The sequence below is a fragment of the Ambystoma mexicanum genome, chromosome 2p, assembly GCF_040938575.1.
Source record: "Ambystoma mexicanum isolate Mex_15411 chromosome 2p, UKY_AmexF1_1, whole genome shotgun sequence".
Classification (NCBI taxonomy): Eukaryota; Metazoa; Chordata; class Amphibia; order Caudata; family Ambystomatidae; genus Ambystoma; species Ambystoma mexicanum.
The window spans coordinates 1,062,353,347-1,062,380,569 of NC_090923.1; the positions used below are offsets into that span (position 1 = coordinate 1,062,353,347).

Sequence of the window (27,223 nt, forward strand, 5' to 3'; positions counted from 1 at the left end):
TGTAAAATTCAGCATGTGAGTTTATGGCAAGTCCACCAACCCAGGTAGGCAACCTTATTAAATGCTAATGCCTGCAACTATTACCCAAGCCAGGAGAATTTAAACCCTGAGCAAAATAAGTCCAACAGACATTGCCAAAGACAAAAGGGGAGTAATAGAAGACCCTAGGGTTGTTTAGTCTGTCATTCATGTATACTGAACTATATAACAACAGCTAATATAACACACATTACCAAAGCCAAAAAGGAAGCAAAGCAAATCTGTATTGGTGCCAATATATGGTTTCTGGTGCAGTAGGGACGCAAAAGAGTCATATAGGCTGCCCTATTCAGAGGGACAGGAGCATAATTTGCAGAGGAATCTTGAAGAGCATAACATCTTGTTTCCCTGAAAGGTCGATGGAAGTTGAATACTGCTAACCAAAGAGCACTGTGAAGTTGTTGCAAAGTTATTCAAGTTGTTGCTACCACTGAAGCACAAGCTGTTTATAAAGAGCTATTTGGGCAGGCGAGTAAACCCGGGTGGCAAACCTTTGAAGCAGTAGGCCTAACGTGAGAAGAGACCAGGTAGCAAACTGTGGTCCTGATAAACAAGGTGTTCTCATTTATGGTACTGAAGGGAGAATTGTATAATCCTACCGTGGAGGAGTTACATTTCCTGAAGGCATTTAGTGGTGCCAAAAATCATCCTGACAAAGGCAAACTTGTATATTTCTTGAAGGCATTTAATGGTCGTAAAAATCATCCTGACAAAGACAATTTGTGTTACCTTGTGGAGAAGATTATCCTGAGATACATTTGTATGCGAAGGAGAGAAAGAACATTTTCTTTTGAAGTTTTTGAACTTTCTATTGTCCAGTGGAAGTTACGAAGGACTGTGTTAGAACTTTGTTATCAACCCAGATTTTCGTACTTTTTTTAAACTGTAGAACAAGGACACTGGTGGAATGTGGGGAAGGGGAATTTACCCAGAGGGTAAGCCAGGACTGTGAACATATTACAGGTTCAATTATGATGTTTACTTTATGTTGAATTGCCATGTATTTCCTTATCACTTTGTTGAATGTTAAAGTGTGAGGGAGAACTATCCTTTATTACAGTGTTTCTGTTAGTTACTTTAGGCAGGGAAATCCTCGTTAGGGTAGGGACAGAGAGTTGTTCATCCAACCTTTTTGATTTAATAAAATGACAATTTTGGAAAACTGTTTACAAAGTCGGCCGCCTCACATTTCTAAACCCTCATAATAGTTACTTATTTCTCTCTCCCACCATCATCCAGGGACTTTTTCAGGCAGATGATATTATGTGTCTCTCCTGCCTGGGGTCTGTTCTCCTGGAAGGCTTTATGAAGCCCTTGACCTTAAGGCTTCTTTTATGTTTCTTTTTTGTTTTTATTTAGGCTTTTGGTTTACTTCAATCATTTACCAATTTAGAAAAACACAAAAATAATTGACCAATGACATATAATACTAAATCCATCCAAATAAAATAACATACAGTACAAACGAACAGATTAGAGACCAAAGTAAAACAATAAAACCAGTCTTACTTAGAATACAAGTAACATCATTTTTAAAATATGTTTATACATACAAATCAGCCTACAATAAACAGAGCAATTAAATCTAAAAGGTTATTCATAATTTCATATTATGACCATTACAAAAATGTGATCTAAGAATATAGTTAATGGAAAAATCACTTTAAAATGTTCACCCCGACACCTATATTCCCACCAGTCTGAAGCACTCCCATTTGGTACCTCATCTATGAGAGCACCTCAATAATGAGTTCTCATCATTTTAAGTTTGGGACAGGAGAGGGTCAAATGTCTTATTGTTTCTCCTGGTGTTTTGCAAAGTCTACTAATATCAGCCCCTTCATTAATCTGCTTTCTTGAATTAAGCACCTCACTAGTTGGAAACAGGTTCAGCCTAACTCGCATGAAAAGGTTTCAATGTTGAGAACTTAGAAATTAACAAAATACGTAGGGAGTACATTTACAGCTTATATGTCTTTGTTTAACCCTTTAAGTGCCATGGGTATTTCTCCCCAGTGGCAGGGCCTTTTTTGGTGATTTCGGTATGTGGCCATTCAATGGCTAGTAACTTTTTTGTTACATGAGATATCTCGGCCAAATTTGGCTCCTTTTTTCCCACATGTAGGCGGTCGTAACGCCATCCAGGAATCCTAGGTTGCTGTAGGGGGGTGAGAGAAAATAGGCAAAAAGGGGGAAAATGTGGTGTTTTTTCAAAAAATGCCAATAAAATGATGTACAAAAAATCCTGTGGTTTTTTCCTTGTAAGAGCTAGGAACAAATGGTTTGCTGTGCTGAATTCCCCAATTTCCTGGCTATCAAGAACAGGTTGAGTGGAAACGGAAAAAAAATATTTTGATGTGGTTATCAACTATTTTGTGAGAGGTAGGTGATGTTGGCCATTTTTGCCAATTGGACATGCATGGACGGAATGGGAGAAAAGGGTAGGAAAGCCGAATTGGAGGACGGAAAGGCATATATTTCTGAAAAGTAGACAAACTTCCAAGTTTAGGAACGGGTGATTTGCGTAGGTCAGGCAAACACTAGGTAGGGGAAAATGCCATGGATTGGGGGAAAAGCGGGAAAATGACCGAAAAAAAAGGTATGTGTTGGACATGGTTGGCTTGGTACGGCAATGGCTTCTATGAATTGTGAGAAAAGCAATGCTCCGCTACATTCCCCTGACTCTTGCAGTTAGGAAAGCACACATTTTTTGTAGTGATTTACAAAACAAGCAATACCACAAGCCAAACACCGAGCCCTGGTACACAGGAGTTTTACACTCACGGCCTGAACAGACCCACTTAGCATGTGCAAATCGGGAAAACCAATGTGGTGAGGAACGGCAAGCATACATTTTTTGAAAGAGCACAGGCAGACCTTTTCAAGGGTAGGTGACTTGTGCAGGTTACAAAAGAGTATGGTGGTGCCTAAAGCAGCGACTAAATGTAGGTCACATTTGGGAAATGAAAGGGTTGTGTGACAAAGGGCACCAGCAAATGGTCAAAACGTTATGAAAACCACACAAACATAACACATGGCCTACCGTCCCGCGTTCCCAGAGGTGTCCCGATGAAAACGGTACCTCACTTGTGCGGGTGCACCTAACTCTTCGCCAAGGGGAAAGCCTAAAACACAAGGAACCCCATGCATTTCCGAAAAGAGGACACCCGTGGGAATCCGCAGAGGTATGATTTGTGCAAATCGCCCAAGAATGTATTACCCAGACACCCCCGCAAAGTCCGAAATGTGGGAAATAAAACACTTTTTACGCACATTTCGCTCGGCTCACCCATCGAAACACACCCCCAACAACACATGGCCTACTGACCCGCGTTTCCACAGGTGTCCCGATGAAAACGGTACCTCACATGTGTGGGTGCACCTACCTGGGCGCCAAGGGGAAAGCCTAAAACACATGTAACCCCGTGTCTGTTTTCAGACCGGAATTTCAGACGCTCTGCTGACCGGCACACCATAAAGATGTGGGCCTCGGGTGTCCAAGCCACCAAGGAAAACAGGGAACCCCATGCATTTCCGAAAAGAGGACACCCGTGGGAATCCACAGAGGTATGATTTGCGCAAATCACCCCAGAATTTATCACCCAGACACCCCCGCAAAGTCCGAAATGTGGGAAAAAAACACATTTTCCGCACATTTCACTCGGCTCACCCATCGAAACACGCCCCCAACAACACATGGCCTACTGTCCCGCTTTCCCACAGGTGTCCCGATGAAAACGGTACCTCACTTGTGCGGGTGCACATAACTGGGCGCCAAGGGGAAAGCCTAAAACACAAGTAACCCCAAGTCTGTTTTCAGACCGGAATTTCAGACGCTTTGCCGACTGGCACACCATACAGATATGGGCCTCGGGTGTCCAAGCCACCAAGGAAAACAGGGAACCCCATGCATTTCCGAAAAGAGGACACCCGTGGGAATCCACAGAGGTATGATTTGCGCAAATCGCCCCAGAATGTATTACCCAGACACCCCCGCAAAGTCCAAAATGTGGGAAAAAAAACGCATTTTCCGCACATTTCATTTGGCTCAGCCATCAAACCATGCCCCCAACAACACATGGCCTACCGTCCCGCGTTCCCACAGGTGTCCCGGTGAAAACGGCACCTCACATGTGTGGGTGCACCTACCCGGGCGCCAAGGGGAAAGCCTAAAACACAAGTAAACCCAAGTCTGTTTTCAGACCGGAATTTCAGACGCTCTGCCGACTGGCACACCATACAGATATGGGCCTCACGTGTCTAAGCCACCAAGGAAAACGGGGAACGCCATGCATTTCTGAAAGGAGGACACCCGTGGGAATCCGCAGAGGTATAATTTGCGCAAATCGCCCCAGAATTTATTATCCAGACACCCCCGCAAAGTCCGAAATGTGGGGAAAAAACGCATTTCCCGCACATTTCTCTCGGCTCACCCATCGAAACACGCCCCCAACAACCCATGGCCTACCGTCCCGCATTCCCACAAGTGTCCCGATGAAAACGGTACCTCACATGTGTGGGTGCACCTACCTGGGCGCCAAGGGGAAAGCCTAAAACACAAGTAACCCCAAGTCTGTTTTCAGACCGGAATTTCAGACGCTCTGCCGACCGGCACACCATACAGATATGGGCCTCGGGTGTCCAAGCCACCAAGGAAAACAGGGAACCCCATGTATTTCCAAAAAGAGGACACTCGTGGGAATCCGCAGAGGTATGATTTGCACAAATCGCCCCAGAATTTATTACCCAGACACCCCCGCAAGGTCCGAAATGTGGGAAAAAAAATGCATTTTCCGCATATTTAGCTCGGCTCACCCATCGAAACACGCCCCCAAGAACACATAGCCTACCGTCCCGCGTGTCACATCCCTAGGATTTCCCGTTGTTCCCGATGTCACCCCCCAAAGCCCCAGACCCCATACCTCCACTATGCTCCATCCACAGGCTAGGATCCGGGACCCACCGCTGCCTTCTTCCCGTGTTCCAGGGCGGCAGCGCCAACGACCAGCCCACCAACGCGGACGCCCACTCCATTGGCGTATTCCGTGGCGGTTGCGGGATCGCCCCTGTTTCCTGCTTCGGCGTCACGTGGCCGACACCTCCCACTCACGTATAACAACAACACGATCACGTGATGCGGGTGCGGACCACATGACCAGAAGAAAAACGTAGCGCCACTATTTAAACGCTCGGATACGAGTGTTCAGTGCTTCACAGCTGTTCTCGTGACTACTGTTTGGCGCTAGGTTCGTATTTGGCTCATTTGGAATTCGACCTTTGGATTGTTTCCCGGACTGTTTCTTGGATTTCCCTGTGTTCTGGCTCTTGGATATTGGAACTCTGGTTATGAATCACGGACTGCCTTTGGTCTTACATCTCGCCTTGGTTTTGTTTTTTCTGGAGTTCTTGGTGGACTCCATCAACAGGTGGGCCCGGTGCCTTCAAGAACTTCACCTACCTTTTGGGAGGAACAACCTGCATCGAAGGCAAGACACTGGTGGGTCCCGGAATCCCTCACTAGGTTTAACTGAACCGCATCTATCAGCCATTGGTAAGACTGTTCCTTTCTTGTTGTTTGGTTTGTGATTATTGTTGTGGCTAGTTACTTAACCGGTGTTTCTTTGCAGTGGCCCAGGGGTTCCCAGAAGTTCGTGGCTCCGGAAGATCATCTCCCACCTGTGGCCTCAAGGGCTGCACAGAGAGTGACATTTGTAGTCTCCCTGTGTGGCACTTGTGGACGGAGGTATCCTCGTTCTACACGACAGTCAAGACATAACAGACTGTGAAGCCACCCTGTCGTGTAGGCGATGGAAGGGGCCGCCAAAGAACCCTTGGCCACTATGGTCCAGGCCATAACCGTGTTACATGCAGACATGGCCGCAGCAAACACAGACATTCACCAACGGTTAGACTACCTCCAGAGTATCAGACATCCCCTGCCTCCTGACTTGGAATTCGGAGGTACCCCTTCCGCCCCACCAATAGCCTCTCCTCCGGTTCCAGTCCCTCAGGCTCCCACACCTATAGTTCTTCCCACTCCTTTCTCTTTGGCCGCTCCAGAAAGGTATCATGGGGACCCCGGCAAGTTTAGGACGTTCGTTAATCAGTGCAAACTGCACTTTTTGTGTAGACCCCAGGCCTTCCCAGACTCGGCTGCAAAAGCCGCCTTTACCCTATCACATTTGGCGGGCATAGCTGCCACTTGGGCTAATCCCCTCATGGAAAGCAGCAGCCCGGTGCTTTATGATTTCGACTTGTTGATCACAGAAATGGCCCGAGTGTTTGATACCCGCCATAAGGTGCAGTCCCGAGACTTGGAATTATTGGATCTGGGACAAGGTAGGGGGTCTTTGATTGAGTACATTACCAAGTTCAACCAACTTGCAGCAGAAACTTCATGGCCTGAAAGTAAAAGGGCCGTTGTTTTTTACAGGGGTCTAAACAATGTCATGAAAGACGCACTTGCCGTAGTCCCTGCTCTACCCACGGCATACCATGACCTGGTGGATCTGGCATTACAAGTGGATGCTAGGCATTCAGAACGCAGAGCCGAGGCAGGTTTTGCTTCTGCGTCAGTGCCATCCTCCACCTCTACTGCCTCCAGCTCCAATCAGGAACCTATGCAGGTAGGGGGCATGCGTAGTCCAATCACACCATCAGAAAGGGAGCGCAGGAGGGTGGAAAATGCATGCTATTATTGTGGTCTGACTGGCCATTATGTTAAGGAGTGCCCCCACCGGCCAAAATCGGAAACGCCGGGCTTTCGGAATGCTCAACCCTAGACCCGGGGACTCGGTCGAGCACTGTCCCTCTCACCCCGGACCCGATACCCGCTTTTGGCCGTATCCGGCCCATACGTTTACAGGCCACGCTCCAACCCACACCTGAGATTTCACACCCGGTCACGATCATCCTTGATTCCGGGGCTACGGGTAATTACATGGATATTACGCTTGCCCACACACTCAACTTGCCCCTTTTGACTAAGACCAGGCCGGAACCGGTTCAGGCGGTAGATGGCACTTCCCTGATATCCGGGCCCAATAAACAGCAGACGGCTCCTATGCTTCTTACAATTTAAGACACACTCAAAGAAACCATAAGTTTCGACCTCATTGCCATGCCGCAGTTCGGCCTAATATTGGGGATCCCCTGGCTCCATGAGCATAACCCGCTGATAAACTGGAAGACGGGTTCAGTTCACTTTGAGTCCGAGTTATGTCAATGCTTCTGTCTTCCTGCAAACACCAACGATCACACTCCTGCTCAGGCCCTGGGGACTATAGCCCATTTAACCATAGAGGACACCACGAGTTTGCCAACTGAACACCACATGGTGGGACTGATTTCTACCCTCATTCCCGCTCAATACCAGGATTTTGCGGGCATATTCGATCATGGTTCTTCCGAAGTGCTTCCTCTGCACCGTCCCTATGATTGCCCAATAGATCTGATACCGGACAGTACAGTACCCACGGGTCAGATTTATTCCCTGACCCCTACTGAAGAGACAGCACTCAAGGAGTACATCCAAAAGTCTCTCCGGTTAGGCCATATCCGTCCATCTACTTCACCTGCAGCCAGTCCAATCTTTTTCGTCCCCAAGAAGGAGGGCGACCTCCGCCCATGTGTAGATTACAGGTGACTAAATGCTATCACAAAAATAAAACCCAATATCCCATTCCCCTGATTACGCCATTACTTGACCGTCTCGCTCATGCTTCTGTATTCACGAAATTAGATCTTCGTGGGGCTTATAATCTAGTTCGCGTTCGTCCTGGGGACGAATGGAAGACCACCTTTTTCACGCGATATGGGTTGAATGAGTATAAGGTCATGCCGTTTGGTCTATGCAATGCCCCGGCCACGTTTCAAAGATTCATGAATGATATCTTCTCCGACATTCTGGATGTATTTGTTGTCGTCTATCTAGATGACATCCTGATTTATTCCCAAACCCTGAAAGAACACATACCCCATGTTCGAGAGGTACTCTCGCGTTTACAAAGACATTCACTCTTTGCGAAACCAGAGAAGTGCCAATTCCATGCTGACACCGTGGAATTTCTCGGTTTTCATATTACGCCTGGAGGCTTAGCCATTAACTCCTCCAAAGTAAGGGCCGTATTAGACTGGCTGACTCCAAAAAATCTGAAAGCACTTCATTCATTCCTTGGCTTTGCAAACTTTTACCGACGGTTTATCTTCGGCTTCTCTTCTCTAGTGGCTCCCCTTACTTCTTTGACAAGTCCTCATGTTCCCTTTCTATGGGCCGAAACACACCAATAGGCCTTTGACTCTCTCAAGACGGCATTTACTAACGCCCCGGTTCTGCAACACCCGGACCCGGAATTGCCATTCATCGTGGAGGCTGACGCTTCCTCCTTTGCCTTGGGGGCGGTATTGTCACAGGTCTGTCCTGCTACTGGTCGGCTTCACCCCGTGGCCTTTCACTCCTGCAAATTCACGGACACGGAATCCCATTACACGGTGACCGAAAAAAAGAATTGTTGGCAGTCATGGACGCCTTCCGTGTCTGGCGACACCATCTCTTGGGTGCTAAACATCAGGTCACCGTGTACACCGATCACCAGAACCTGCAGGATCTGGCTTCTCTAAAGTGCATTAACAGTAGACAGGTCAGATGGCATTTGTTTTTTGCAGCCTTTGACTTTGTTGTCAAACATCGCTCAGGTTCGGCTCACGGGAAGGCCGATGCTCTATCCCGCTCCCCTGGGGGGGTCACCCTACCAAAATATCCCGACACTCTCTTGGACTGCGGCAAGGTGGTTTGTCTATGTATCCTGTCCCCGCCTTTGCTGGAAGCCGTTCGGGATTGGGTCTCCCTGCATCCTCACCAATTATCGGAGTGGGATTTCACACTTCATGACGGGCTACCGTTCATTGCCGATCGATGAAACCCATAACATGGCCCTTGCATGGTCTCATGATGCCCCTATGCATGGACATCCCGGTCAGAAGCGTACTCTAATGCTGTTGAAATGCTGGTGCTGGTGGCCCTCTATGAAAAGAGACGTAGAGTGCTATGTTAATACATGTGGGGTGTGAAAATCGAAGGGGTCTCCCTGTTGGTCTCCTGCTTCCATTGCCTGTTCCCCCCAGACCCTGGCACACTGTTACTATGGATTTTATCACTGACCTGCCCCGGGTTCAGGGATTTGACACCCTGTGGGTGGTCATTGATTCCTTCTCTAAGATGGCTCATTTTATCCCCTGCAAGGGCGTTCCCTTCGCTCCAGCATTAGCCAGATTGTTCTTTGAAGGTTTTTTTTGTCTCTTTGGTTTACCCACGGTCATTGTCTCGGATAGGGGTCCCCAGTTCATGTCACGCTTTTGGCGTGCATTAACCAAACTGCTTGGCATTGACGTACATTTCTCTTCAGCATACCACCCTGAGTCGGATGGTCAGACGGAGAGACTCAATCAAACCTTGGAACAATTCTTGCGTTGTTTGACCCTGCAGCAACAAACTTCCTAGCTGAGAGTTGTCCACATGGCTGAGTTCGCCTATTATAATGCAGAACATTCTTCCACTGGGTTCTCCCCGTTCTATGTCTTGTATGGCCAACATCCCCGTGGTTCTGCCCTTCCTCGCCATGCCTTACTCAGTCACCCCTGCTGCCGCCGATTGTGCTAGTGACCTGTCCTCCATCCACGCTCAGACCACGACTCATTTACTCGAGGCTCAGGTGTCCATGAAGGCTCAGGCGGATAAGAAACGGGTGGTGGCCCCGTCTTATACAGTGGGTTCCCGTGTCTGGTTGTCCACCCGACACTTGCGCCTGGCGGGATGTCGCAAGCTCCTCCCTCGCTTTGTGGGTCCTTATGTTATCACCCGGGTCATCAACCCTGTGGCCTTCCGGCTTGCGCTCCCGAAGTCTTGGCGGATTCACCCGGTCTTCCATGTCTCCCTCCTCAAGCCTTGCCCTGGTCCGACTCGACTTCGGGCGCCTGTGGCTCTGGTGTCCTTGTCTTCACCTGATGTTTTTGAGGTCTCTGGGATTCTGGGTTCACGCCTTTGTAGGGGTCGCCTTCATTATCTGGTTGACTGGTCTGGGTTTGGTCCTGAGGAGAGGTCCTGGGTTCCCGCTGAGGATGTTTGCGCCCCGCGCTTGGTGGCGTGTTTCCATAGGGACAATCCTTCATGCCCACGGGGTCGTGGGCTTTTGGGTGGGGGCTCTGTCACGTCCCTAGGAGTTCCCGTTGTTCCCGATGTCACACCCCAGAGCCCCAGACCCCATACCTCCACTATGCCCCATCCACAGGCTAGGATCCGGGACCCACCGCTGCCTTCTTCCCGTGTTCCAGGGCGGCAGCGCCAACGGCCAGCCCACCACCGGGGACGCCCACTCCATTGGCGTATTCCATGGCGGTTGCGGGATCGGCCCCGTTTCCTGCTTCCGCGTCACGTGGCCGACACCTCCCACTCACGTATAACAACAACACGATCACATGATGCGGGTGCGGACCACATGACCAGAAGACAAATGTAGCGCCACTATTTAAATGATCGGATACGAGTGTTCAGTGCTTCACAGCTGTTCTCATGACTACTGTTTGGCGCTAGGTTCGTATTTGGCTCATTTGGAATTCAACCTTTGGATTGTTTCACGGACCGTTTCTTGGATTGCCCTGTGTTCTGGCTCTTGGATATTGGAACTCTGGTTATGAATCACGGACTGCCTTTGATCTTCCATCTCGCCTTGGTTTTGTTTTTTCTGGACTTCTTTGTGGACTCCATCAACAGGTGGGCCCGGTGCCTTCAAGAACTTCACCTACCTTTTGGGAGGAACAACCTGCATCGAAAGCAAGACACTGGTGGGTCCCGGAATCCCTCACTAGGTTTAACTGAACCGCATCTATCAGCCATTGGTAAGACCGTTCCTTTCTTGTTGTTTGGTTTGTGATTATTGTTGTGGCTAGTTACTTAATCCGTGTTTAGTTGCAGTGGCCCAGGGGTTCCTAGAAGTTCGTGGCTCCAGAAGATCATCTCCCACCTCTGGCCTCAAGGGATGCACAGAGAGTGACATTTGTAGTCTCCCTGTGCGGCACTTGTGGACGGAGGTATCCTCCTTCTACACGACAGTCAAGACATAACACCGCGTTCCCACAGGTGTCCTGATGAAAACGATATCTCACATGTGTGGGTGCACCTACCTGGGCGCCAAGAGGAAATCCAAAAACACAAGTAACCCCAAGTCTGTTTTCAGACCGGAATTTCAGACGCTCTGCCGACCGGCACACCATACAGATATGGGCCTCGGGTGTCCAAGCCACCAAGGAAAACAGGGAACCCCATGCATTTCCGAAAAGAAGACACCCGTGGGAATCAGCAGAGGCATGATTTGCGCAAATTGCCCCAGAATGTATTACCCAGACACCCCCGCAAAGTCCGAAATGTGGGAAAAAAACGCATTTTCCGCACATTCCGCTCGGCTCATCCATCGAAACACGCCCCCACAACACATGGCCTACCATCTTGCGTTCCCAGAGGTGTCCCGATGAAAACGGTACCTCACTTGTGCGGGTGCACCTAACTCTTCGCCAAGGGGAAAGCCTAAAACACAAGTAACCCCAAGTCTGTTTTCAGACCGGAATTTCAGACGCTCCAGGACCGGCACACCATACAGATATGGGCCTCGGGTGTCCAAGCCACCAATGAAAACAGGGAACCCATGCATTTCCGAAAAGAGGACACCCGTGGGAATCCGCAGAGGTATGATTTGCGCAAATCGTCCCCGAAATGTATTACCCAGACACCCCCACAAAGTCTGAAATGTGGGGGAAAAAATGCATTTTCCGCACAATTCACTCGGCTCAGCCATCGAAACACGCCCCCAACAACACATGGCCTACCGTCACGCATTCCCACAGGTGTCCCGATGAAAACGGTACCTCACATGTGTGGGTGCACCTACCTGGGCGCCAAGGGGAAAGCCTAAAACACAAGTAACCCCAAGTCTGTTTTCAGACCGGAATTTCAGACGGTCTGCCGACCGGCACACCATACAGATATGGGCCTCAGGTGTCCAAGCCACCAAGGAAAACAGGGAACCCCATGCATTTCCGAAAAGAGGACATCCGTGGGAATCTGCAGAGGTATGATTTGTGCTAATCGCCCCAGAATGTATTACCCAGACACCCCCGCAAAGTCCGAAATGTGGGGAAAAAACACATTTTCTGCACATTTCGCTCGGCTCACCCATCGAAACACGCCCCAATTACACAATTAATTTTGTCTGTGGACGTATGGCAATCTGAGGTTCGAATACCAAGCCGATTCAACTCTACTTCCTTCTGTGGTGGATACATTGAGTACTTTTAAGTGGGAAGAATCTGACATGAAGTGCTGTACGCAAACGTGATATTGTTATTCTTGTCTTCATAAGGATGAAAGGCTGAGTCCTCCCTGCATCCTACCAAACCTATGATCTACAGGTTGCACACAGCTATCTACAGCAGGCTTGTTAACTCACTGGGATTGCGTACTGGCGCATTGGACCTGAAAGTACCTCAACCTTTTGACCTTTGAACGACTTTGAATTTCCCAGTTGCCTCAAACTTGACTTCAGGATCAAAGCTTGTATGGAGATTCATGGAGATTGAAGAACATTCACTATGCTTCTGGAACTCCTTCATACTTCTTATGCAGCCAGCAAACTTCTTTTTGCAATGTTTGCCCATGCTTTGTCCACAGTTTTATAACACACTTTTCACAACGATCAGTGAACAAGGCTCCTGGGACCAGATCCCATCTGAAGCTCTAGAGGGGAGATGCAGGGCTAAACAATGCACGTAGATGAGCAGAAACAGGAGCGGCAAAGTATGATGGTGATAGTTAAAGACCTGAATACAGTGCTGGAGTGGATGTGGGGTTCTATATCTATGGATTATCACGTGCAAGGGAGGCTCACAGGTAATAAAAGGAAGTTATTCCCAGGGAGAAATAATTGGCTATCCAGTGAGCAGCTGCCTCAATGAACGATGGAACAAAAATTGAAATAACACCTGGAACAGAGAAGTACCAGTCCTAAGTGAATGCTGGAGAAAACCACCGGAAAAGGTTTCTGTGTTTTTTTTAATCGATGGCCCAAGCGGTGTAGCTGCAGTGGCCCCTGCACAACCACAGATGTGAAGGAACCACCACAGCCGTATCTGCACACCACACAGTAATGACAGTTCTGCTGACAGTGAAACCTTAATGTATGTGCTTTATGCACTTTGAAAAGCTGCATTATCCCATTCCTCAGGCATCCTTATTAAATGCAATTTGTGATGTCATTATTAGCTTCAGCAAATGTTTTTTGTCCAGTATCCGGATGTGGGGTGATGCAGAGGCGGGTGGGAGTAGGTGGATGAGGGTGTACATTGCATTTGCCATGATTTCTACCTGCTGTGTGCATTGGGGATGGTGGACAGACAAATAAACATTCTCCAAATGCATGCAGTAGTTCTCAGGAATGAGCATTTCCTAATATCATTCACAAGACTAAACAGATGTGTGTGGTTAATGTTCATTAAAAGAGAGCGGGTTCAGAGGAGAATCCCTCAGGAATTAATCAACAAGTTTTTTTGGTGTAAGTAAGGGAAATAGAAAATGGGCAGATGGCACAGGCATAGGTTTTCCATGTCTGTCCTATTTTGTTCATTTCACGAGACAGGCAAATAGGGAGTGTGAAACTGAGGGAGGAACATGGGGATAATACGCAACCTCTGGTATCATACAGCATTAATTAACACAAGCCATTCTGCAGTGAGGATTGTCTGTCCAAATATTGGTAGCATGCACATCACTCATTTATCACAACACTCTCTTTGGGTTGCAGGTGAATATGCTTCGGCCGGATCATCGAGTATAATGTCTGTATTTGCTGAAAGAGCTGTGGTGAAGAGAGAACTTCTGGCGGTGGTGGCAGGGAGCAACAAATATTGTGTAAACAACAAGTACGACAGCAAGTATTCACCACAGCCCCGCACAAAAATTGTAGGAATGGCTGAACAGTGTGTTGGGAAAACAATGCCATACTCCGTGACCAGTAATAACTGTGAGCACTTTGTCACTGATCTACGATACGGGGTCAAGCAGAGCAAACAGGTCAGTATCATTCCTATCTACATCTATCTCTAGAGGTGGTAGGCTCTGTATCCCCCAGGCTAAGCCCACCCCAGCACTGCCACCTACCTTCTTGGTCATTCGGCCCATGAAACGTGTGTCAGTGTATGCCTTTGCTGCTACTTTCTCTGCTCCTCCTACACCTGCAGCTGACTTACACTCTGACACAGCCCTCTCTAATCTGAATCTTTCTATCTCCAACACTTTGGACGTCCTTGCCCCTGTCATGAGAGTCCATCTGAACCTACCTCCAAGTGCAACTCTAGGTATGACTCCGACCTCACCATCCTGAAATGCAAGTGCAGGGTGGCTGAGAGGAAGTGGAGGGCATCGGAAGTATCCTCTAAAAATGGGTTTACCGCCTACTCCAAAGGCAAAACAGACTTGCTGTCCTGTCCAAGAAAAGAGTCCACATCCAAGCCCGTGTATCTGTGGACTCTAACAAGATGGCCAAACTCTTTAAATTCTGCAAGGTGCTGGCCAATCCTCCTGCAGTCTCCACCTCTTCTGTTCCATCACAGGCCCTCTGTACGGCACTGGCTTCTCACTTCACCACTAAAACTCAGGACATCCTGTCCTCTCTCTGTTCTTCCTCTCCCTCTCCTGGCCCCCCTCTGGCCACCTTACACTCTCCTCCTCCTTTCTCCTCTTTCTCTTCGACTACACCTGACAATGTTTCTAGACACGTTCTATCTATGAAAGTGTCGTCCAAAAAGGTGCTTCCCTGCTCCTCCAGAACCATCAAGGACCACATTGACACCCTCGCTCCAGCCTTGGACGATTTCTGCAATCATCAATTTGCCTCTGGAACTTTCCCCTCCCTCCGCAACCACTCCCTTGTGCACGCCCTCCTTAAAAGGCCTTCTGCAGATCCTACCTGTCCGGCAAACTGTCACCCAATCTCTATCACTCCTTTTCTGGGCAAACTTCTGGAAAAGCTGGCCATCTCCCAGCTTACTCTCCACACTGAATCTGTTGGTTGTCTCCATGACCATAAGTCTGGCTTCAGAGACTGCTCTGCTGAACACCTGTGAAGATCCGCTCCCTAATCTTGATTCAAGCCTTCCTTCTGTCCTCATCCTTCTTGATCTTTCCTCTGCTTTTGACACGGCCAATCACACCATCCTGATCAATCGACTTTTGAGAACCTGGGCATCACAGATCAGGCCCTGGAGTGGTTGACCTCCTTCCTCCTGGACCGACCCTCCCAGGTCCAACTTGGTCCTTCCTCTTCACCACCTCCCTCTCCTCATGTGGTGTTCCCCAGGGCTCTAACCTCTCACCCTGGTTCTTCAATGTCTTCTTGGCCCCTTTGGCCCACCTGATCTATACCTTCTCCTCTAACTTTCCATGTTAAGCGGATGACACTCAGTACTCTTTCAGGCTTGCCTCATTCTCCTGTCTCGCTCATTCCTGACTGTCTATCCAGTATTCAGGATTTTTGCACCTCCAATGATCTCTACCTTAATGCCAGTAAGACTGAGATCCTTGTCATTGGGAGCGCTCCTGCCGCTTTCCCTCTTCCAATCTGGCCGCCCTCCTTGGGCCCTCTTCCTTTGCCTTCCTGTGATGCAAAAATCCTTGGTGTCATCTTCGACTCTACTCTCTTCTTCTCTCCTCACATCACGTACCTTGCCAAGAAAGCCCACTACCAGATGCACCTATTCAGAGGTATTCTCCCTTTTCTCACTTTCCCCCATAAACTCACTGTCTCCAGAGCCCTGGTTCTCTCCTGGGTGGACTACTGCCTTCCTCTACTCTCCGCCCTCTGCACCTATCCGCCCTCTGCACCTAATCCAGAACAGGACTGCAAGAATTATCCTTGGCCTCAAGCCCAGGGGCTGTATCTCTCCAGCCCTGAAATCCCTCCACTGGCTCCCAATGGCTGCAAGGATCAAGTTGAAGACCCACTGCATCGTCCACAAGCAGGGTTGGACTGGGACAAGAAATAGGCCCGCACACCCAAAAAAAGGTGTCCCACCCCTCGCCTCAAAAAAGTGGCCCACCCCTCGCCTCAAAAAAGTGGCCCTCAAACCATCATCCGTGAATCGCGTAGATTCACGACTTTACAGAAAATGCTACTTATGGAGGGTTCATGTGTCTGTTACATTACAACATAACTCATAAAATAACATAACTTTGCATACAAAAATGGATCACCATATGTATCATTAATATCTGTGTGTATAGATCCATATTGTCAAATTACTGTGATGCAAGCAGACGTCCAAGGCCAAATAATATGTTATTGTATAGCACTTACGCTTAAGCTCTTTTTTATAGAACAAATATGCATACAATATCTTGCAACCGGTGTTGGTACTCATTTATCGACCTCAGAAGGATGAAAGGCTGAGATGGCCGTGCTGGGATTCGAACCTGCAACCTGCAGATCACACACACACACATTGCAGCAGCGAGTGCTCAACCCACTGAGCTATCATATCAGCTATAGTAAAATGATCAATTATTATGTAGTGGATACCATTAAACTGGTAACTGAGATTTAACAGCAGACCAGTTAAGTTCTGTTTGGCATGGCCTCTGCCAAACCTATGTCAAATACCAACGTGCCCAAGCTCCCCCATTCCATCCCAGCTGGAAGGGTCAGCATTTCATCAGTTCTGTGCTTACCTTCTGCTCGCACCGCGCATGATGCACGCTTTTCTGCTTCCGCTAGGGTAACGGAGGCACAGCATTATTTGCACCAAGAGTACACATGCACTAAGGATCTGGGCAGGGATTTGAATTAATTGCCACTTGGCTCTAAACCCAGAAACCTAAATTGGCAGCTCTACCCTGGACCCTGGGTATATGCCTCCAGCATGGCAGATTTCGTGTCATAATATGGGTCCCAGAAGCTGTCGCTGGCCACATCTTTCACGATAAGTCTGTATGAACCGCAAGGGTACAACGTAATGTGTCCATGCGGTGCTGGCTAGTATCAGGGCGGCGCATCTCTTACCTCAGCTCAGGGCCATTTGCCTCTCTGTCTCTTGCTACCAGCAGCAGCAGGTAGGCAGTCTCAGCCTCAGGCGCGCGCCTGTGGTGGTGGTGAGTGGGCTGTGTGGTAGGGGGTTGGTGGGTTGCCTCTGTGCCGGCTGGCTGGCTGGCCCGGGTGGCTGGCTGAGTCAGTGCCGCTCTGTACCCTCCTGGGCTGGCTGGGGCGGCGGCCCTCTCTGGCTGCTGCTTCACACTGCTGCTTTGCCTGAGTGGTCCTCGATGTCTGGACTCCGAGTCCGTCGGAGACAGACTGCCTGAGGACAGCGGCCACCTGGCCTCCTCCGGACAACGGCCTCCTCCTCCTCCACCTTGACTCGCACGGCCCTGGTCCTCCCGAATCCTGGATTCCTGGGCCCTGGCAGTGATCCTCCTTTCTGTCTGTGCGTTTGTGGCTGAAGCCTGAAGGTGCTCTGCAAGCTGCAGCCCGACCTCTCTGCGCTGTGAGTCTGTGTCAGGGCGGTTCAGCTCAGCACAGTCGACAGCCGGGTCAGAGAGAGGCTGCCGGGCCGAAGCAAAATATAGTCAGTAGGGTGCGGGCATTGAGGGCTGGTGGCGGCACGAAGTCTCGCTGCATTTTCAATGACAATAAAAGTTGCTTTCAACTTTGCAAAGTGGCGTGCAACAAATTTGTTGCTTGCTTCCTGCAAAGTTGAAAGCAACTTTAATGTGCGCGCCCCTTGCCCAGCCCAACGCTGCAGGCATCCTGGCTCCAGGCTCCTCAGCCTGCCCTGCTGCCTCATACCAGGTGTGAGTTCTCACACTGACACGTTGCTGCAAACAAACACCACACTCTCTCGTCATGAGTGACACACTCTCTGTGTGAGCGGAGCGGGAGCCAGGCCCGAGCACCGTCCGGTCCGGACCGCCCCTCCACTTTGTTGTGTGCATAACCATAATTGCATGCATGCTGATGATGCATGCATAATAATTTATGATGCACTGCCCACATCATGCATGCATGCAAATTAAAGCAAGGTAACAAGGGTTACCTTGCTTTGATTATGCTGCCCCGGCCACAGCCAGCACAACCCCTCCCCCCTGCAGAGCAGACAGTTGATATTCCGGAGGCACTGTAATTACAGGGGTTACCAGACATTTGGTCAAAAAAAATTGGTCGACCAGACAAATGGTCGAACCAATTTGGTCGAAAACCAAATGGTCGAATTTTTTTTTTTTTTATTTTAACCCTTTTTTTTATTTTTTGGGGGGTCCCCCCCCCCCCCCCAACCTCCTTTTTTTCTCTAAAAACCCCTTTTTTCACAAAACGAAAACCCGAAAAAAAAATATGTGAAATAAAAAAAAAAATTCGACCATTTGGTTGTCGACCAAATTGCGTCGACCAAAGTCGACCAGTTTGTAGTCGACCAAATGACTGGACACCATTACAGGCCAGCTGGCAGCCAGGCCCAGTCCACTCCACTCCAGAGGTTCTTTGCCTGTGCCCCCAGGTGGCACACCACGTGAGCGTGACTGCTGAAAGCCGGAATTGGGAACAAACATGTGCAATAAAATGCGACAGGCAGGCACACACAACAAGATTCAGTGAGTTTAATACAGTGAAACAGGGCCACCATTATACTTGGCTGGCTGAGGTTCTCTGACTGCAGCCCTCGGCGTGTGCCACCCGTGGCAAAAAAGCAAAAAGAAAATACTTTTTTCCGCACTGAACTGGGCATGTTATTATTGTCCATGCACAGTTCAGTGCGAAAAAAAAGTATTTTTTTTCCTCGCTCAAACCAGCCAATGCATGGGGCCGACACCAGCCCCCAGGGGACTAATGATGATTTTGGAATGGCCACAGGCCGATTGGCCGAGGGGCCAGTCCGACCCTGTTCACAAGGCTTTCTGGGGCCGGGGCCCGCAATTCATCCAACTCTATCTTCCAAAACACCTTTGTCTGGAGCCCTTCGCTCAGCCACCTCCAACACACTGAGGGTTAGATGCTTCTCCAGGCAGAGAGTGGGGGATAGATCTCTCTCCTCTGCAGGTGCCTCCCTCTGGAATGGCCTCCCTGCCCCTCTCAAACTTGAGCCGGACCACCTGAAATTCTGGAAGTAGCTCAAGACCTTCCTTTTCACCTCTGCTTTCTCTCTCTCTCTCTCTCTCTCTCTCTCTCTCTCTCTCTCTCTCTCTCTCTCTCTCTCTCTCTCTCTCTCTCTCTCTCTCTCTCTCTCTCTCTCTCCCTGCTGACCTTCCTGTCCACTGCACTGACTGGTTGCCTGTCTGCCCCTGGAGTCTCACTTGCATGGGTGTAATTTTAGGGTTTTAGGGGGTGACAGGGGTGTTTGACCCCCCCGCCCCCAACTTTCATGGCACACCATTTTGTCCCCATTCATTTGGCTGGGGCATCTTTTCTTCAGATGTCCTGTCCCCCCAAACATTTTCAGCAAAGTTACTCCACTGCTCACTGGGTACCATGCTCCTCCACGACCAGTATCCCCTGCACTGCCTCCGGGTCTACAGCGCACATAGAGGCTGTAACTGTAACCCTACTGTCCCCTGCCTCCTTGCACTTACCTGAGCCATGCTTCCCTGGCTGCTCGTCCTCAGAGCATTGCTACCCTGATGGCACTTCCCCCTTCCCTCTCCCCTGCTCTTCCCCTTTCTCCCGCCCCCTGCACTTTGCGTTGTTTGTACTTGCACGATCTGAATGACACAAGGCCTAGTGAGATTGTTTGTTTTGTCCTCCCTCTGTCTACTCCTCTTGTATTGCACCACCTAGAAACACTTGTGTACACGCACGTTATAAATGACTTATATTATATCATATCATACCCCTTTGAGCCCTTTGAACCCTAGGGGTGAAAGGCACTATACCATTTGGCCACCCCCCTAAGCCCATCCAACCATAGCCCACAGTTAACAGGCTCTCTATCTTTTAGCCCAAGACATGATCGGGTTTTAATCCCTCCATCATCCCCGACCCCATCCAGTACTTGTGGAACCACGCTGTACATCCCTAGGACAACCAATGGAGCCTAGATAGTACTTGGGTGCATAGTATTGGGGTGGATTGTTTGACTAGGGTATTGCCATAATCCAGGTGAGTGCAGATTAGGGTGTTTACAACAGTCACTCTGGAAGATAAGGCATGCAGTGGAGGAGGTTTAGCTGTAAAAAGCAGGATTTTATAACAGAGCTTGCTTGGGCAATAAGGGAGAGGGCTCTGTTGATTATGAAGCTGATGTATGCCTATTTATTTTATTTATTTATTTGTTACGCGACGTAGCCCGATAGGCATCAGGGCGCGGTACAAGAACACATAGGACAACAGAAGCACTAGGAAGAGGAAAACCAAGAGGAGGAGGGCTGCACCTAGTCAAATAAGGTTGTCTTTAGTTGTTTTCTGAAGGTTTGGAGCGATTTTTCCTATCGTAGTGTCAAGGGGAGGCTGTTCCATTGGTTGCTATGAGTGGGAAGGTCCTTCCATTTCCATTTGCCCTTTTGAATTTAGGGTGTACCAGGAGTCCGGTATCGAAGTGCTCCCTGCAGACGGTGGGTTTGGAATTTCTCCTTCAGGTATGAGGGGCGCGCTGCCGTAGATAATTTTATGTTCCAAGGTAAGGGTTTTAAAGCAGATTCTCGGGTTCACTCTGAGCCAATTGAGGTTTTTTCTGTGCTTCGTGATGTGTTTCAAAATGTTGTTTTTAGTGCTCCCACCCAGAAGCTTATTGCAGTAGTCAAGTCGCGAGAAGATGGTTGCTCGCCAAGGTGTCACATTGTTCTTCCGAAATATAAGGCTTGACTTGTTTTAGCAATTTTAGGTAGTAGCTCAAGGTCTTCACCATGTGTTTGACCTGGTAGTCGGTGCTCAACAAAGAATCTAGATAGGTCCTTAGGGTTTTAACCTTACTCATAGTGGGGATAATGTGGTTGTTGATCATAAAATTGGCATAGCAGGAGTCTAATTTTGATCTGCCGTGTTGGAGACCGAAGAGCAAGTGCTCAGTCTTGGTATTATTCAGGCACATCAGATGTGTGGTCATCCATTACATTCCTTGACCTTAAGCTAGATGGAATTTAGTTTGTCATGATCATAAATGCTATCCATAAATTAGTGAAAGTTGTGTGTCGTATGTGTAATTCGAAAAAAGGACATTTACCTCATCCGTTAGGTCACACCATGGCTTGTGTATTTGTTAAAAAGAGCTGGTGACTAATGGTGATACAGTCAGAGTGTTAATCTCCCCAGTGCACAGTCGAGGATGTATCAGCCATAAATGAGTGGATCTAAGATGTTACCTAAGGGGATCATCTACCAAACTTTTCAAGAGATTAGAGAAGGATGTTATGGTCGAGCAAGTCGAAAGCCGCTGACAGATCCAACAACACCAAGAACCCAGATCTGTTGTTATCGACCATGTGTAGCATATTGATCTGAAGGTCTAGAAGGGCGCTCTCAGTGCTGTGGTGAGCCCTGAAACCAGACTGCTTCGGATGGAATATTGGTCAGGAAAATGTTGGTATTGCCTAGTGGTGATTGTATCCACTACTCCTATAAGGAAGAGGGAGTTTGTGATGGGCCTGAGACTGGAAGCATCTTCCAGGTTGTAATTTAGGAAGTTTTTCTTGGAGTCAAGGATGGCGGTCATATAGCTTTTTTTCTAGAGTTTTCCAGGCTAATTTGTGATAGTCATACTTGGTTTTAGCCCAGACAAGTTCTGCCTGTCTTTTCTTTTTCTTTAGATCTTCTAGTATGGGTTTGAACCAACTATGGGGGTAGTTTCCCTCTCTTACTGAAATTAGTTTTAGTGGCGCAATCCCATAAAGCATGCTTGTCATATGCAGTTTGTAGGATATTGCCAGATCGTTAGGGATGTCATTATCGGTGGTATTAGAGAGTATTAGTGAGATCACTTCCATGAGATCTTTGGGAGTTATTTTCCTAAGATTACTGCTCAATACCTTTTTAGAGGATTAGGCTGCTTTTTTAGCTGTTGAGGGGTGTGAAATTCAACAAAAAGGTGATCAGACTAGGTACATACCTGGTTTCCTTGATTCTGACATTGATGTTTCGACATGCTACCCAATCAAGGCGCTTCCTCCTGTGTGGGTAGGGTCTTGGTTAAGTACAGTGAGGTCATTATTGTTTAGTTTCCTTTCTAGATTCGTGGCCTCTAGGTCTAGTGTGGAGCTGCCTGGCTTGTGTAGGGGTTGTACTAAGAGGTTGAGCTCTTCGTTGAAATTTGCAGTTTTGTCTGGTGGGCGGTATAAGAGGATGATGTTAATACATGTAGCATGGAAAGTCATTAACTGCAGGTAATAGAAATTGTATACAGATGAAGCTACTCCCTTGCTATAATAGCCAATCCCCTTCCTCTTCCCTCAGATCATTGTCCTTTTCAGATTTGCCTGATGAAGGGCATGCATGCCACACTACATAGGAAATCCACCCAACATGCTACCCTTGGATTTTTACTTGGTGGCAACCTTAGATAGGTTAAAAAAATCAATAAAGGTGTATTCATTTTTCTGTGTTTCATAATTGCACCATAAAATCAGGTTTTGCAGACAGTCCTCAGCCTCAGTATTTCATTCAACCGCCAAAAATGTGTTTGATTTCCCATTATCAATCACATTTATTTTACTGCTGTCTACTTGTCTTGACTTATTTCACATTCCCTTGGGAGTCGTGTTTCAAACTGGAATGATTTTTGTATTCTTTTTTTTTGTTGCTTCGGATATCACAGTTAGCTTGCATATTTTTGACTGGCGTTTTCCTTCTTTTTGTTTTTCCATTGTGGTTAAAATCTATTTCGCTATTTGCATTAGAAGCATGTGCTAACATATCTATGCAACCCTGGTCTCCCATCTGCCCTAAACCTGCGCTTAATGGATACAAGTTCAGTTTTTGTTGGGTGAAGCTACATGAATTGTAGCCACATGGCACTTTTTCTCGTAACCGTCCCCCCTTTTGTGCCAATCAAGCAATTGCTATCATTTGTCTTTATAATGATTGAGTTTGTGTGCTGGTGGATGATCATATTGTTTGATTTGGGGCTGATCCTGCCATTCTTTTACTAGACTTTACATCATGTTGATTTTTAGAGGCTGTGTGTGTTTTAAGCACATGCATGTTTTTTAAACTGAATCTGCTAATAAATACTAATGCGTCCTGCACGCCCTCCCTGTATATGGTCTTTACATGTTATGTTAGGCACCATTTGTGAAGACAACATTAGCCATTTATTTGTTCTCTTGGTTCTGACAGCTGTCTCAGCGGGCGATAATGTTTTGCAGTGCTGGCATATCCTCTGAGACATTTCCAAGGGGTGTTGGGGTAGCTTTGATGCTGTTTCCCTGACACCCTAGAGTGGACAGTGAATATGGCTTGGCCAGGCTTTTAGGCCTCATGGGGTGCAGGCATTTCAGCATTGATGCGAGGTTCTTCATCACTGTGATAGTTGAGAGGGTTCTCTTGGATCTGGGTGGTCTGGCTATGACGCCTGTCAGGATGCATGATTGTCAGTGTTAATTACCAAACTGTTAACACTAGATTCATAACTATGCCCCAAAGGACAAGGCTAGCCTCAGTAGGAATATAACACATACAATAGAAAGCATTTAAGACATAGTAAACATGTCCATGGGCACAGGAGGACTGAGTTCTTCTGTTATTCATATGTCATTTGCCACCTTATCCCTTTGCCCTGCTCCAGAAATGGTCCTCTTCAGACAGCTTTCATTTAAACTCTCTCACTCTGCAGCACACTATTTAATCCACTTGTGCTGAGTTCAGCACTGCGCTGACTACCCTCTTTGACTATCATGGCCCAGCCCTCTCTTTTAGCCCCATCGCACACTCCTTGGGTGTCCAGACAAATCCAGCAGCTCAAGACAATCATGTGTCTACTTTTCTGCTGTAAAGATACTCTGTGTGGGCCTAGTTCCCCACCAAATTTTACAGACTGATCCTTTGGTAGGCGGTATTTTTGTGGATCTAATTCCCTGATTCTCCCCTCACTGGAGCACCACTGCTATTGATTCTGCCAAATCTTCCTAATGCATTCGTCTTTTCTCTCTGCTGACACACTTGCAAGCTGTCCATGACGCTTCAGGCCTGCCTTGCCCCCAAAACGTCACTGCATATCCTGCTTTCTCCCCACTGAAGACTTTGCTTCATACATCTCTGAAATCCCCAAATTGTCACCCTGGCCCATCCTTCTATCCCTCACCTCCCTGCTTCACTCTATCATCTTCCACTCCCCGACTTTTCTATCTCTAGCTCACTTTTATCTTCCTTCCCCAGCCAAGCTTAAACCCATCCTCTTCTCAATTAACATGTCCTGTGCTTCTTTTGATCCCTTTGCACCCCACATGATTAAAGAGTTAGGACAAAAGTGCAAAACAAACCATTCATTAAAACATGTGCGCACAGAACAAATGGACTCAAACTTCACAATTACTGACAAAAATAAACAAATAAAACAGAAATACGATTCTGGTGATATTATTAGACACAATCAATAAAATACACCACTTTAAACCACTTTAAATCGATAGCAATATTGTACCATGAAAATGTAAGGTAAGATCACAGACATCATCTAGTTCTTAGTGCGCATGCGTCATTTTTTGGCTAAATAACTGGAAACTGCTGAGCATCTCTAGTGGTTTGGGCCTGAAATTTTAGAAAAAATGGGAAACAGCCACCATTCAGGTAAAATTGAATATTTGGGACATTCCAAAAGAAAGTGGATTATGGTTTCCGTTACAGTTGGACAGAGGGACAACAGTCACTAAGACTGCTTGTTCATCTGTATGAGTATTCAAAGCTATATATATAGACCGCATACAAAAGGCTTTACCTGCTGATTGTACCACAAAGGGGCGCATTCCACAGGTGCAGCCTTTTGTAACCAGCGATCTCGGGGATCCCCCCGAACCCTGAACCATTGCGCGCCCACCTCCAGCCCCTTTCCCCTGCTCCTGCACGCCCCCGACTTACCAGCTGCGGGCTCTGGCCTGCGGCTGTCTCCTTCTGCACGGCTCGGGAAGATCGGCTCACAGCACGCTTTGCTTTTGTGCGGAACCTTTTGTGCCCCGGGCTCCCGGGTTCGTGTTATCTAGACTGCAAATGGAGTACTCGCCACCCGGAAAGATATTCAGATGTGATTTTTTGTAAACAATATCCGGTTATGATCAGGAAAAATCTCATTTAAATACATTTCTGTGGCAAGATCAGTTGTATGCACAATGTAGCCGGGGAATCTTGTCAAAGTAACAGACAATATCACTTCTGTTTCTATATTTAAACGTTTGAGCTTGTTTTTGGTACCCTTATAAATATAATCAGAAAGTATACATCTTTATCCAGTAAATGGGTTGTGTTTATCCTAATGAATAGTGTAGATACATGGGGGTACCAAGGCCATGATTTTCCCCAGGCTGTGTTTAGGACATCCCAAACCATTTCTTTTTGGTGGTGTAACCTGGCTATTTTTTGTAAGCATCTAGTAAAGGACCAGCATACATTTAGCTTTGAAGGTCACAGGTTGCATCCCCACCTCCAAATGTAACGGAATTGAAGGTGTGCTCTGCGGTAAGGCCAGGACCCTTTTCACAAACTTATTTACAGATTTCATTAGTCGGTCGAATACGCCAATACCCCGGAACTCACTCCCTTAAAGAGCAGCAGGGACTGCTGGCACCCGATAAACCTCAAGTGCCGTTAAAGGGGCACAGTTCCCTAAATGACTATTCAAAGTGAAAAGCGCATTAATACAGCGTACCAGAATGAGTTCACTATTGGCCATATGGTTCATCCATTTTACATCATTATGAAACCTAATGGTGAGATAATCATTATATTTAACTTCAACTAAAATAACACCATCCAGAGTAGTATTAATCTTATTTTGCTTGTAAGGTGTCAGAACCTCACTATAGTTTTATGGCGATTGACGCTTACGTTTCTGCCTTTGAAGAAATCAAGTACAATATCGAAGTGTTTTTGGATGCCCCTTTAGGTCTTTGAAATAAGGACTGTGTCATATGCATATAATCAAATGCTGATCATTTTATTAGTCATCATCGGGGCGTCAACATTCAAATTTACAATTTCTATCGCCAAATCGTTAATATATAGCAGGAAAAGTAAGGCAAGTATGCACCTTTGGCAGAGCCCATTTGGTACTTTGATCTTCACTGTTCCTCGCTCTTTAATCTCCCTCTTTCCACTGTGCTTGCTTCCCAGACTGTTGCAAGGTGGCCACGTCCATACCCATCTTGAAAAACCTCCTTCTGGCCCTAACAACTCAACCCTACCTTTACCAACTTGTCTCTCTTCTACCACAGCACTGCAAAGTCCTTGTGTGGACTATCATTCCCTCCTCCAAACTCTCTCATACCTTGGCTTCTATGATAACCCACTTGAATTGGTGGCTTTTTATCTCTCTGACAGATCCGTCTACATTTCCTGCATCTCTTAAAGGCATGTCTAGTAAAACATTTTATTTAAAAAATAGATAGGCAACATAAAAAAAAAATACTAGCATTCTCTTTTTTAAAACTTCCTATGTAAAATTTTGAGCTATTCAAGCTCAAAATTCGCAAAAGCTAGCACATGGGCGCATCCATTTTGTGAAATGGAGGCCCTCCTGTGCTGGCTTTTGCTTTTGCGGCACTAATGAAGGAAAAGCCAGCCAGCTGTAGTAAACAAAAGCTACCGCTGGGTGGCTTTCCCTTCATTAGTGCTGTACGCGGAGGACGGGGACCGGAGACCAGAGCAGGAAAGCTGCAGCTGAATCTCGGTAAGTGCTATTTTTTTATTTTTTTTTAAATAAGCACTAGCTGCGTTTTTTTTTCTAAGTTTTCCGGGCTGGAGGAGCCCGGAAAACTTAGAAATAAAACCGCAGCTTTAAAAACGTATTTATGTTTGCGGTCGCTTTTGAAGCGACCGCAAACATAAATACAACGTTATTGTGTTGGAAAACGCTGCAGTTTTTCTTTCCAAGTTTCTCAGGCTCCTCCTGCTCGGAGGAGCCTGAGAAACTGGGAAAGAAAAACCGCCGCGTTTTCCAACACAACCGCGTTGTTTCTGCCTGA

At 47.4% G+C, this 27,223-nt stretch overlaps 1 protein-coding gene across 1 annotated transcript in view; it reads left to right on the forward strand.

The window, feature by feature from the left end:
- Window positions 1-27,223, forward strand: part of LOC138567109 (phospholipase A and acyltransferase 3-like) — a 106,256-nt gene that overhangs the window by 51,564 nt on the left and 27,469 nt on the right. Inside the window, exon 4 of the mRNA XM_069644989.1 lies at window positions 13,887-14,155. Coding sequence (XP_069501090.1) covers window positions 13,887-14,155 — 269 coding nt within the window. The remainder of the gene's footprint in view (window positions 1-13,886; window positions 14,156-27,223) is intronic.